This window comes from Punica granatum, chromosome 3 (assembly GCF_007655135.1).
Source record: "Punica granatum isolate Tunisia-2019 chromosome 3, ASM765513v2, whole genome shotgun sequence".
Taxonomy (NCBI): domain Eukaryota; kingdom Viridiplantae; phylum Streptophyta; class Magnoliopsida; order Myrtales; family Lythraceae; genus Punica; species Punica granatum.
The window spans coordinates 6337619-6351125 of NC_045129.1; the positions used below are offsets into that span (position 1 = coordinate 6337619).

The 13507-nt window shown below is 35.7% G+C and overlaps 2 protein-coding genes across 2 annotated transcripts; both read left to right on the forward strand.

Annotated features, from left to right (window-relative positions):
- The first annotated feature begins 1834 nt into the window (after positions 1 to 1834).
- On the forward strand, positions 1835 to 4406 carry LOC116201987 (AAA-ATPase At3g50940-like). Its single transcript, XM_031533485.1, has 5 exons — positions 1835 to 2350; positions 2468 to 2566; positions 2650 to 3076; positions 3462 to 3803; positions 3936 to 4406. Exons 1-5 carry the CDS (start codon positions 1962 to 1964, stop codon positions 4137 to 4139), a joined length of 1461 nt encoding a protein of 486 aa, XP_031389345.1. The 5' UTR covers positions 1835 to 1961; the 3' UTR covers positions 4140 to 4406.
- Positions 4407 to 7265: 2859 nt separating this feature from the next.
- LOC116201134 (peptidyl-prolyl cis-trans isomerase Pin1) lies at positions 7266 to 10447 on the forward strand. Its single transcript, XM_031532257.1, has 2 exons — positions 7266 to 7745; positions 10107 to 10447. The coding sequence occupies exons 1-2, from the start codon at positions 7511 to 7513 to the stop codon at positions 10229 to 10231; spliced, it is 360 nt and encodes a 119-aa protein (XP_031388117.1). The 5' UTR covers positions 7266 to 7510; the 3' UTR covers positions 10232 to 10447.
- Positions 10448 to 13507: the final 3060 nt, after the last annotated feature.

Below are 13507 nucleotides of genomic sequence, written 5' to 3' on the forward strand. Positions count from 1 at the left end.
TTAAAAATTTTCTGAAATGACATGCGACAGTTGGTCCACATGTGCCATATTAATTGCCAACTATAAGCTTTTTCATGGCGTTAAATTCACGTCACCGTCTCTTAATGTCCGGTCATAAGATGGAAGGACCAAGACTGTCATTTTTTGGAACGATTCAGAGCTGTTTCTTTTTTTTCCAAAATTGAACTTATAGGACTGAAGTTCAAAAAATTTAGAACTTTTAAGAATGTCGTTATTCTTTTAATTTCCATTTAGGCATGTTAAGTACAAGTGGAAAGGATTTAACGCCATTTACGTCATCATCGGCACCAGTTAGCAATAAGCCACAATTTAGATCATAAGTGTGGTGGAACAAACATTTAGAACTGAAAAAGGTCAAAATAATGCTTATAAAACTTGACGAAACTTATAGGATCATTTGTGTAATTCTCCTCATTATTTTGTCCAAGTTATCTTCCAGTGCGTCTACACAGTGTCGTGACGTGCAACTTATCTTTCTTTCCATGTCGATTTGGTTTCTTTTGCGACTTCGACGAAAGTCGGTCATCCTTTATTCTGGAGATATATTATTATTGATGTTTTGGACAGAAGCTTGGAAAAGTCAAGGTGTTTGAATGTTTGTGGAACATGAGTCGTATGAACATACTTGATGGTGAATTAATATTAATGATATTGGGCTAGTGGTAAGGAGGAATTCAATATCAACTTGTTCCCGAGTTCGATTCCCTCGAGGCCAGCAACCAGTCCATTTATGGGGGGTTTACCCGACCCGAGGGTCATTTTGTTCTAACTGATCACGTCAAATGGCTCATAATTTAAGCGTTTTGTCAAATCTATCATATATTTTTTTGTTAGATATATCTCATGGTTTATATTTTATTAGAAATTTATATCGCCGTTTTTATTGTCCGTTAATGAAATTTTAGTAGACTCCAAATATATCACATAGTTTCAATTTTATCCCAAATCTATAATATGATTTTAATTATTTTCTTAAAGTTATCCCATAATTTTAATTTTTTCTCAATTAGAGATTATTGTAGCAAAACCGTTAGACGTTGACGGAGATATAACGGCGGGATAGATTTGAAGCAAAATATAAACTATGGGATATAGCTGACAAATAAAAATATGTAATAAATTTGACAAAACTCGTAAATCATGAATTATTTAAAATAAAAACTCCTAAAATTAATTAATAAAAAAATATCATGAAGAGGGCTTCTTTCTGCCAGTCCACGTGCTTCGCGTCCCCCAGGAGTCGAAGCACTTTCAAAAAATTCTGCTCAAAGAAGTTGCCCTTCGCGGGGGACTAAGGGCCATCATATGGAGATCAAACAAACAAACAAACAACACCCGATTCAATAGAGATCTTTAACTTGATAAATATGTAGAGCATCACATGCTCGTATAGATCGTCGGAAATATCGGATATAATCCCAGTACATAGTAGATCGGAAGATATCTCTTTCGATAACCATCTAATTTTAAAATCTCATAAGTATTAAAGATACCACAAAATTCTCAGAATTAAATCAGATAACAATATACTCTAATATCTTAGCAAATACAACATCAGTGATCATCTTGCTGACGGGTCGACCGTGACATCTTCACCTGAGATGTCACAACTAAACAATAGATTTCTACTGGATTGGCTGCGATGAAGCTGCCAGGAAAGCTCTCACTGAGACTACTTGGCCGTATCCAAAAGAATTATATGGAACCTTTGGCCAATGTTACATATAAATGTACGTATGTTTACGATGACATCACATGGATGATGCAATCAACTTTCCGCCTCTTAAAATAAGGTAGAAAACCAGGAATTGAGCTCTCTCACTGTCCCCTCTGCTTTCTTTTGCGGGAGTAGGTAGTAGGAAACTGCAGCTCGTTGCTTTGGAGACCTCGAGAACAGAGAAGTGATCAGGCACATCCCTTCGGTCTTGCCACAGTTCCCGATGGGGGCGGTTCTGTCGGTGGCGGCTTCCGTGACGATCCTTAGGGGGACGATCAGAGAGCTCATCCCGGAGGAGCTCCGGGGCTACCTGTCGACCCTCATCCGCCAGTACTCGTCCGACCACACCATGGTGGTGAGAGAGACCCACGAGGAGACCACCAACCACCTCTTCGACTGCATCACCACGTACCTCGGCGGTGGCCCCCTTGCCCTCCTCTCTGCCACCGGCCCTGCCCCTAGGAGGCTCACCGCCGGCAAGAACGAGAACCTCAGGAACCTCACCTACGGCCTCGACCGCGACTCCGATATTGTCGACTCCTTCCACGGCGTGCCCCTGAGATGGAAGTACTGTTCCGACTACAACTCGGTGTTGCAGTCCGAGATTAGCTGGTACGCTTCTTAAACTGTGTAATTACCTCGTACTATCGATCACGAAGAACAATCGCGTTTCTGCGACTTTTGGTGATTTCTCGGGATTTCGATAATTAGTACGTTGCGCATTTATAGGTACGAGCTCCGATTCCACAAGAAACACATGAAGTTGGTTAGGAACCAGTACCTGCCGCACATACTCGAAACGGCAAAGATCATCAAGGACAGCAGCAGGTTTGTCGAAAATCAAATAAAAAGCTCCGACCAAGTCGCCCCAAAACATCATGAATTAATAATGTTTGCTATCTCAACAACAGGGTGTTGAAGTTCCACACTGTCAGGCGGGAGCGGTGGTCCTATAACCCAGTTAAGCTGAGCCATCCTATGACCTTCGAAACCCTGGCCATGGACGGAGACGAGAAGAAAGACCTCATCCGGGATCTCGAGGCCTTCATGAACGGACGGGAGTACTACAGGCGGATCGGTAAGGTGTGGAAACGAGGATACCTGCTTCACGGCCCTCCAGGGACGGGGAAGTCGAGCCTGATTGCTGCCATGGCCAACTTCCTTAACTATGACATATACAACTTGAATCTCTCCACCGTGCAATCCGACTCGGTTCTCGAGTATTTATTGCTTCATGTGTCCAATCGATCCATTCTTGTTGTGGAAGATATTGACTGCTCCATTAAGCTCCAAAACCGGGAAGCCGGGGATGAGCCTACTTCCTTCCCCCGAGCCCAGGTAAATCTTCCATCCTTGTTTCTTCAAGAATCTGCAATTCAATGGAAGTGGAACTATATGCATTTCAGCCGATGTCGGGCAGAACTTCTGGTGATGATTTCTGCCATGACATGAATCATTGAGGATAACCCGGCCGTAACAGGATATGAACATGTCAAGAATTTGATTGGACTCATTCTAACAATAATAGATCAGTTTAGGTGCCAGTGACAATTTTGACTTGTTTGATTGATCTCAAATCCGCATTCACATGAGTTACGATATAAACATTGAGGCCACGATGTGCAATGCATCTCTGGCTGCCTATTTCGATTTTTCTGGATGAGCATTCATGTGGTGGAATATCCATTGTGACATTCCGTAAAAGGTGTTTTTCCCTTAACAGTTGACACTTGCCGGAATTCTCAATGCCATTGATGGTCTGTTATCGTGCTGTGGTGAGGAACGGGTTATTGTCTTCACAACGAACTACAAGGACCTGCTCGACCCTGCACTCCTTCGAGCGGGCCGTATGGACAAGCATATATGCTTGTCCTACTGCAGATTTTCCACCTTCAAACAACTAGCTTCGAACTACCTGGGAGTCTCCGAGCACAATCTCTTCAGTGATATCGAGAAGCTGCTTGAACAGGTCAACGTAACTCCAGCAGAAGTTGCTGGTGAACTGATGAAGTCTAAGGATTCGAAGGCATCGCTAGAAGGCTTGATAAAGTTTATTGAGAAGAAGGTAAAATTAGAGCTTTGTTTTACATTGTCAAAGCAACAAGCAATGAAATATCTGTACCGACGTCGTTTCGGTTTCTGTTAAGCCAAATTCTATCATGACTATATACAACTTTCTATATCATTCTGTTATCAGATAAGTGATCCCGCCAGCCCGAAGGAGGAAGGGAGATTCGACGCCAATCTTTCTCAAGTGATCGATAAGACGCAGTCAGAGCTCGAAGGCTTCAAAAAAGAGATGACTGACCTGCAGAAGAAGTCCACGGCCACAGAGAACAAATTGGTGGAGCTGAAGGCCGTGTCGGAGAAGCTTGCCAAAGCACTCCGGTCTTTGAAGTAGTCATTCAATTTTTCGACCTTGTGGGTTGATTGATTGATCAAATTGCAGGACTACAGTTTGAACTTATGGAAAATGATCAACCCTAGGTACATGTTGGTTCCATGGAGGACTTTGTCAGTTAGGTCATTTAGGTGAATCCTTTGATCGTTTGTTCGGAATTTCACGGAAAATTGAAGGGCTCTTACCGTTGGAAACCGAAATTGCAGCTGCTTAAGGGTGAATTGCCCCAGGGAGTGAATCGAAATTCAATCCTATTTTATTTCAGCATTACAGTTTGCATTTTAGAGGAGAAATTTCTTTACAAAATCCTTTCCATATTCTGGGCGCCAAATTGAAACTATGATCCAACATTTGAAACCCAATATTTGAAAGATACGCCTCCCCATGTAACCGAAGAAAAAATATACATTTGAAGATACAAAATCGCTTCTCAGATTTCACCATTGTCGACTTTGGAATCTGAAATTAGTAGCTTTTACAACTCTTTTCTTGTGGAAGTTTTGCTTCTGAGATTTTTAAGGTTCACAGAGTGTGTGCTAAATTGAACTACAAGAAACTAAGATATTGTTATGTCATGTTCGAACTGATCAAGGATTTTGTACCATTCACAATCAATTGAACTCGATATCTTGCTTAAGGAGAATAAATGTCGAACCGCTTGAATCAATCCTTATTGGTGAAGTGTCTTTGATATTGTTACCCTTTGATTGGCGCAAGAGACTATCGAATGGAAATGTATGGTATGGAAAGGAATCAACTTAATGAAATAAATTGTTTTCTTGATAGATCATCACAGTACATGTTATTACTACAACAAACATGACATTATGGTAAGTGAACAACTTTCCTAGTTGTAGAACTAAACATATATCCCGACTGTAAGGCCTAAATATTAGTGATATGCCCCAGAGCCTGATTTATGTATTTGGATAATTCCTTTTATGACAATAAAGTTTATTCTATTATTCGTATACTGTCTATGTTTATTAGAATAAAGTCCTTAAAATATTTTGAATGCTTTCATTCTTAAGAGTTAAAAATATGAGTGACGAAATAATTCGGTAAGAATATCTTTAAACTGTTCACGGCCATAAGAGACTTAAATTGACATTATTTCTCCTGATAGATCGTCATCTCTGTCTGTTTCCATGATTAGTATACAAGTACTAATGAAGATGGAGTAGTGAGTCTCATGCTATCTGATAACTGTTATCAGGACAGATATGTAAATACTTATATGATAAGTAGTCGAACGTGACATGCAAATAATATTCATACGGTAATTTACTAATGTCTATGAATATTATATAGATGGTATTAGTGCATATAATCCTTAGACCTGAGATGGAACGCTATCTCGAGTATAGGTGATTAAGATTTGCTACTGCTAATGTATTTGTGCTTAGCATGAGTATTCGGCAGATAGTGGTCCTAGTTAGTTATACTTGGAGTTAGGTGTCCGATCAAGATAATATTCGCTAACCTGAGTAAACAGGAAAAATGTCTTACGGATATGAGTTTTGTTCTGGATTGAGAAATACTCGGTCGGTGTAGATAGACTCGAATCGAAAAGAGTTTTTGTTCAAGTACTACAGATTTAAGAATGAAATTAGAGAGTCCATATAATCGGCTATAGAGTTTAGCATTTACCGTAACTCTGGCTAGATCGGGATCTTGTAGTGAAGGGATTCAATACATGGCATATACGATCAAAGGTTCATCAGAATATTTCAATTATACATTCGTCATCATTTGGATTGTCACGATATGCTGCTAGGTGTCACTCGTGAACTTTGGGAATCAAATGCATTTTGAGAATTATATTTTTGGCTATATAAAGAGTTTTTGGTAGTGTCAAATGAGTTGATACTATAATCCCATTACCATTTGATGATGAACCTAGTTAGTCACACACATTGAGCATGTCTAAACCGAGAAAAGAATTAATTCTAATTAAAGAAGTTAATTAGGAATTAATTATCGAACGAGGCTTATAATGTGGTTGCAAGGGTGATAGCACATCCAGAAGCCAAGTTCAATATCAAGGGTAAATCTAATTAAGGAAATACAATAGTTTCCTTATTTAGAGAATTACTATAAATAGATTGTTTATTGATAAAAAATTGTGTCAAGGACTTGTTTTTATCTTTCTTTCTAACTATAAGGGCAAGTCATTGGATGACTTAAGTGTGATGACTGATGACTCATATGTGATTTATTAATTAATGTAGATTAATCTATAATTGCATTTTAGTCCCTAGGGTAAAGATATATATAGATATATTCTTACAGATAACCCTAAAACGCAATCGATCAATAAGACCCGATATTAGAGAGAAAGAGAGTGAGTTTCGGCTGAGAAATTACAGCAACCCAGCCGCACATATCCCAAGGCTGATCAGAGTTCTTCTCGGCTCCAATTTGGAGTTTCGGTGTTGTCATTGACGTCCTTGAAAAGATCTTTTCATTCCGTAATGATTCCGTTCGAGACCGGTGACATAGATCGGAATGTACGAGTAGAAAGGAACTCAATCTCGGTGGAGGCGTGCTCGTGTGGACGAGCTAGAGATCGGACACTTGGACGGTTAGTTTGATCGACTCGAATCGACAAGGTTAATATAAAAGTCTAAACTTTTCTTGTGGATTCGACATGTAATGTTATCTATTCGTTTAGAAGGCGATTCTCGTGTCGAGATATGATCTTGAAATTTTTGATTAAACGAGCATGCGATAAAAAATTAATTTTTACCGTAATTAACTTTTTCGCTGCGCACATGCTCGGTTTTCTAACACTAAATCAGTTTTATTAGCGAGTAGAAAGTACGATTACGTTCAGTACGGCTAAGATCACAGCAGCGGTCTTTCGGTAAACGTATGCATGGATCTGTCGATCCAAGTTCCTATCCGAGCTCCTTACCTCGTCGCTCCATTTCTCTCGATCTAGACAATTCGTCACTCCATTTCTCTCGGTGTAAACAACGCGTAAGACGCTTTGGTGGAGAAATCGAACGTTAAATGAAATTCTTCTTCTTGTTTTTTTTTTAATGTCATCTTAGGGTTTGTAGAACCGATTATTTCGATTATATTACATATGCATGTATGGAGACTCTCTCTATATAAAGCATCGATTTTAGCTCAACCTCAAGTCCTCAGCAGCTCCCAGTGGAATTCTCTCCTCTCTCTCGCTCTCTCTCTCTCTCTCTCTCTCTCTAAGATCTGCAAAAATAGAGTCCACCGACCGAAAGCGGAAGAAGCCGCTGCCGTCCTCCGCCGCCGCGGATCCCTCCGATCCCAAGAAGCCCGACCAGAGCAGCTCCGCCGCCGAGAAAGAAAAGCACCACCACCACCATCACCACAAGAAGAAGAGCAAGATGTCGTCGGGCAACCAAGTCCGCGCGTCACACATTCTGATAAAGCACCAGGGTTCCCGCCGGAAGGCCTCGTGGAAGGATCCGGAGGGCCGCGTCATCATGAGCACCACCCGCGACAGCGCCGTCTCCCAGCTCAAGGCCTTCCGCGAGGACGTCGTCTCCGGCAAGGCCAAGTTCGAGGACCTTGCCGCCCGCCACTCCGACTGCAGCTCCGCCAAGCGCGGGGGCGATCTCGGTTAGTAAAGTCCTCTGTTGCGCTTACTGGATTTCCCATGCTTGAGGGAATATGATTGTTGAATCCCCGATTGGAATTGCTGGTGCTTCAGCTGCTAGTTTGCATTTACTTGTTGCTGCTAATGCAGTCTGGAAACTTTTGATTGAATTCTGGTCATGATGGGAAGTGAATACCTACCCGATCTGTTGATTAGGCAAAATGAAGGGATGGAATTTCCGACTTAGAATTCGACTAAACACGCCTCGTTAAATCTATCCCAAGCTGAAAGGAATATGTAGGCATCGCATGGCGGTGTGATCTAACACCATGGTTATAGATTTTATCTTACTTTCGTAATTGATGGCACTGTCCTTTTCCACGTATTGAAGTTGATTATGTTATGTATCCCTTGTCCCATCGCTATACCCCTCGAAATAATTGCAATTTATTCTAATGTATCATCCAAATCCAAGTTTGGTCTTCAAGATTTGATCTTGCTCCTATTGTTGTTCCTTTGAGAGACTCACTGCTGTGTATTGTGCCAGGCTGAACAGAGTGTTTCAGATATGGTGTTCCCTTTTTGTTATTTCCTTTTAAATCGGTTTTGAATCCAAGATTTGATGTTGCTCCTGTCGTTTTTCCGTTGAGAGACTAACTGCTGTGAGTTAAGTCAGGCTGAACAAAGCGTTTGCATATGTTGTTGCCTTTTTGTTATTTCCTTTTAAATGGGTTTTGAAAATGTGAAGAAAATTGTTTTATCTGTAGAAGGTTTCTTCTGCTAGAGGAGTTTACATGGGATAAGTTTGGTCTACAAGATTTGATCTTGCTCCTATCGTTGTTCAGTTGAGAGACTCACTGCTGTGTAGAGTCAGGCTGAACAGAACGTTTGGGGACATGTTGTTACTTTCTTGTTATTTCCTTATAAATGGGGTTTTGAATTTGTGAAGAAAATTGTTTTATCTGTCGAACGTTTCTTCTGCTAGAGGAGTTTACATGGGAAAAGACCATATAATTGCAATGTTTATAGTCGAAGAAGAGACCCTGGAGTTGGTGATTGAAGAGATTCAGTACTCATGATTAATATTGCCAGATGCTACTGTCTTTGTTGCAAAAGATCCCCAACATATATGACCATAATAAAAGCTTCAGCCTGTTTCACGGCTTCATCCCTGCATCCTTCAATGGGGTGGGCCTCGCCTTTGAAGGTTTCATTCGATCCCAAATTTGTCAATTCATTGCTTTGTTGGGAAGGATTTTGATAAATGAAAATGTGACGAAAGACGACTTTATGGCAAGAATGAGATAATGGACAGCAGTCAAGTCCATAGCAGTTGATTGGTTCAGGAGGCTTCTGGATATTGCATCATAGCTCTCATATTACTGCCAAGAAAAAGTTGAAAAGCATGTGACACGAAGTAGGTCTGGGTAATATCTTGATTCCTTTGATCGAGTCCCTCTCTTCAGAGCCTAACAGTGTTGTGATGATTCTTTGTCTGAAAAATTAAACTCAATTGCTTTAGTAATCTCACAGGGAGTTTTGAATTAGAAAAAAGATATATTCATGTCATATGGCTTGTGATTAGCCAATATCAAATTCATTTGTCAGTGGTGCTGGATTCTTCGGATATCAGTAAGAGCTGGTCCTTTCTTGCTATACTAGGATTCCTATTGGAATTATTCAGCAAAAAAACGATTCCTATTGGAATTCTCCTATAGATAATGCCGATCAGTTTAATAGATTAGTAGTGCTTCCTATGAGGCTCTTTTGCCGTACTGGTAGATTCCCATCACAAAAGATGGGAAGAAAAAAGGCACGATAAAATGGAAGAGATATATTGCTCGAAGAAGAAACATTTTGTTGTTGTTTAGATTCAACAATGTGGCAGAAACAATCTCCTGAGAGAAGCAATTTAACTTTAATTATTAGCACGATCTGTATGACGAGAATCCTGTTGATTTTTTTCTTGATAATATAACATTTGACCCAAGTTATCATCGACACCAAAATACTGCATGCATTTTATTCTCGAGAATAAAGTCTTTCACAATGTATCGAGTTCCTTTGCCAAGCACAAGCAGTTCATTTTGCATCACCGTTTTGTATAATTAATTCGTCTTCAGTTTACTACATTCCTTGTAAAAGAATGGAAAGAACATCGAGTAGATTCGTCATATTAAATGATATTGTCACATGTGATATTTGTTTCCTATGTTTTTTTGTTACATTATTGCTTGTATCCTAGGTTAGATGATTATCTTTCGATTAGCTTGTAAAGCAAGACTGTTTAGAACGATTGGTCCTAATCTATTTTTACTCAATATTCGGAGAAATCACTTTTTGTTCAGAGCAGTTGTATTAACTTTTTTCCCCCCATTATGCAGGTCCTTTTGGTCGGGGACAGATGCAGAAGCCCTTTGAGGAGGCTACGTTCGCTCTCAAGGTTGGTGAGATAAGTGATATTGTGGACACGGACAGCGGAGTTCACATCATCATGAGGACCGGCTGATATTCTTCAAGACGCAAACATATTAAAGTGCTTTGTTTTGTTTTCTCTTGTTCACGTTTCGCATTTCATTCCAGTGCTGTCGGTGTAACAGTGCACTTTGTGGATTTATAAATATCCGAGTGCGGAGGCTTCAACATGAGATATGGCCTTATAAATGTGACTGATGCAATTCGATTGACGCAAGAAAAGACAACGGTGCTTGAGGTTTTTCCAATATGCTTTGCTTCGTGATGTGTTCAAAGCTAATTCTACATATAACGGAAACGTTCCCCTTCTGTTCCAGTTCCTTATCATTGAGTGATGGATACAATTTCAGTGATCGGATTTATGCCAAAAAGAAAGAAAACAGAGAAACTGGTAGACATTTCTACAAGATTTTTAAGTGTTGAAGTATCAACATTTCAAGAAATAAATGTCTGTTATTATTTATAATAAAGGCTCGTACCTGAAACCTAATATTCTTTAGGGGAATAAACGTCCATTTGCTTGAATCAATCCATTTGCTTGAATCAATTCATGTTTGTCTGTTTCAACAAGATTTTAAGTTCGGAAATATCAACCATTCAAGAAATGTACATCTATATTTACATCTTTATCTATATATATGAAAGCAAGATACGAGTGGATCCGATCATATAGTGTTAGAATGCTTCGTTTCGGAATGAAATTTTCTCAGTTTTTTTAGTTTTTTAAATTTTTAATTATCTTTTATTATGAAATTAGCAACAAAATCTTTCGAAATTATTTTCGGTTATAATATTCCATTTTAAAAAGACTGCAAATATCACAAAATCTTTCGAATACTATAGTGATATCTAAGGCAATATGAATTTTCTGAATGAAATTTTCTAGATTTTTATTATTTTATTTTCGAAATTACTTTCAGTAATTTTTTTTAAAGGTACATCATAAAATTTGATTTCTTTAATTTTTATAATTTATATAACATAATGTATTTGAAATAAATAAGAAGAGTTTATTATATGTGTAGATATTATTTAATAATCTTGAATTTTCTAAAATTAAATTAATATTTCATCACGTCAATATTAACATCAAAATAAGTATATATTAGCATATATTTTTTAAAAGGAATTTTCTAGGTTTTTATTTGTTTATTTATATTTTCGGAATTATTTTTAATAAAAAATATATTTTTTTGAAGTTATCTCATCAAAAAATATGATTTCTTGATTTCTTTAATTTTTATAATTTTTATAATGTAATGTATTTGAAACAAATGAAAAGATTTTATTATATGTATAAATATTATTTAATAATCTTGAATTTTTTAAATAAAAATTAATGTTTCATCACATCTATATTAACATGAAAATAAGTATATATTAGTATATATATTTATACATAATATAAATATACTTAATATATGGTTATGTGGACATCCTTCAGTAGAGGAAGAAAAAGTATATATAAGTTATATGTTTTTGTAGATATCTATTTTTTAAAAATATATTAGATAATAATTTATAGTATAGATATATATATGAATTATATTTTCTTTTCAAAAAACAAATCATATTTGTTAACAAAAAAAGGAAAATAAATCAGATTATATTTTATCTGGATTATATATGATAGTTATAAATATAACTCATCACATAGATGCACATGGACCTATTTAGATCTCAAATAATACTTTTACAATAAGACGCGAGCTCTCGAAATGTATGTCTATCCCTAAATGCAAGTGAGATAATTGAATTCATGTTTTGATTTTTTTCTCTCATTTTTATCGTAATTTTATTTTCTCTTTTTTTTTGCTCTTTTTTTTTTCTTGATATTCTTTCTTAAGATTAGTAATGTGACTTTCATCTCTCGAAAGGTTACCCCTATATGCAAGCTCTCAGAAAATAAGTTCGTTTACCACTAAAGGTGAAGAAGGTTGTTTTCTTATTTTATTTATTTTGTTCCACTTTTGACTTTCAAAGGAATTTCTCTTTTTAATTCTTAATAATAATTTCTTTTCAGACTGTTGTACTATTTCGTACAACGCACGGACTATACTATTAGTATATATGAAAGCAAGGTACGAGATGTGCCCGGCCAGATAGCCTTAGAACGCTCCGTTTATGAATGAAATTTTCTTTATTTTTTGAGTTTTTAAAATTTTAAATTGTCTTTGATTATAAAATTAGCAAAGAAATCTTATGAAATAATATTCCATTTAAAAAACCAAAAATACCATAAAATCTTTGGATATTACGATAATCTCCAATTGAAGGCAAAATAATTTTCTAAATGGACTTTCTAAGTTTTTAATTTTTTTTTATTTTCGGAATTACTTTTAAATAAAAAATATTTTTAAAAGATAACTCATGATAAAATCTTATTTCTTGATTTCTTTAATTTTTATAATTCATATATTAGTTAATAATCTTGAACTTTTTAATATGAAAGTAAATATTTCATCTTAGATGGCTTTAGAATGCTCCGTTTCTAAATAGATTTTTCTTGATTTTTTGCGTTTTTTAAAATTTAAAATTATACTATATTATAAAATTAACAACAAAATCTTCTAAAATAATATTTCATTTAATAAAACAGATAATACCATAAATTCTTTTGGGTAATACGGTGATCTCCATTGAATTTAATATGAATTTTCTAAATGGAACTTTCTAAGTTTTTTAATTATTTTTAATTTTTGAAATTATTTTTAATAAAAAAATATTTTAAAAAGATATCTTATCATAAAATACGATTTCCTATTTTTTTTAATTTTTGTAATCTGTATATTTTTTAATAATCTTGAATTTTTTAAAATAAAAAATAAACATTTCATCAATTAAATATTAACATCAAAATAAGTACATATTTTATATATTCATACATAATATAGATATATGTGGAGAACTTTTAGTATATATAATATAAGAAAAAGCATATATGAATTATATTATTTTATAGATATCTATTTTTAAAAATAGATTAGTCAATATTTTATAGATATATATATATATATATAGAATTTTCTATATTTTTTTGAATTTTTTATTTTCAGAATTATTATTTTTTAAAAATATTTCATTACATAAATATTAACATCAAAATAAGTATATGTTATTATATATTCATATATGATATAGATATATTAATATATGGTTATGTGAATGATTTGTAGTAAACATGAATTATATTGTCTTATAGATATCTATTTTTTAAGAATAGATTAGATAATATTTTATAAATATATATGGAATTTTTTAGATTTTTTGAATTTTTATTTTCAAAAAGATTTTAATAAAAAAAATTATT

Bases quoted from the DNA above. Each gene is read 5' to 3' on its own strand.
- LOC116201987 (XM_031533485.1), top strand. From the start codon at position 1,962: ATGGGGGCGGTTCTGTCGGTGGCGGCTTCCGTGACGATCCTTAGGGGG. The intron at 2,351-2,467 runs GTACGCTTCTTA...GCGCATTTATAG, and splicing joins TTGCAGTCCGAGATTAGCTG to GTACGAGCTCCGATTCCACA. The intron at 2,567-2,649 runs GTTTGTCGAAAA...TCTCAACAACAG, and splicing joins ATCATCAAGGACAGCAGCAG to GGTGTTGAAGTTCCACACTG.
- LOC116201134 (XM_031532257.1), top strand. From the start codon at position 7,511: ATGTCGTCGGGCAACCAAGTCCGCGCGTCACACATTCTGATAAAGCAC. The intron at 7,746-10,106 runs GTTAGTAAAGTC...CCCATTATGCAG, and splicing joins CAAGCGCGGGGGCGATCTCG to GTCCTTTTGGTCGGGGACAG.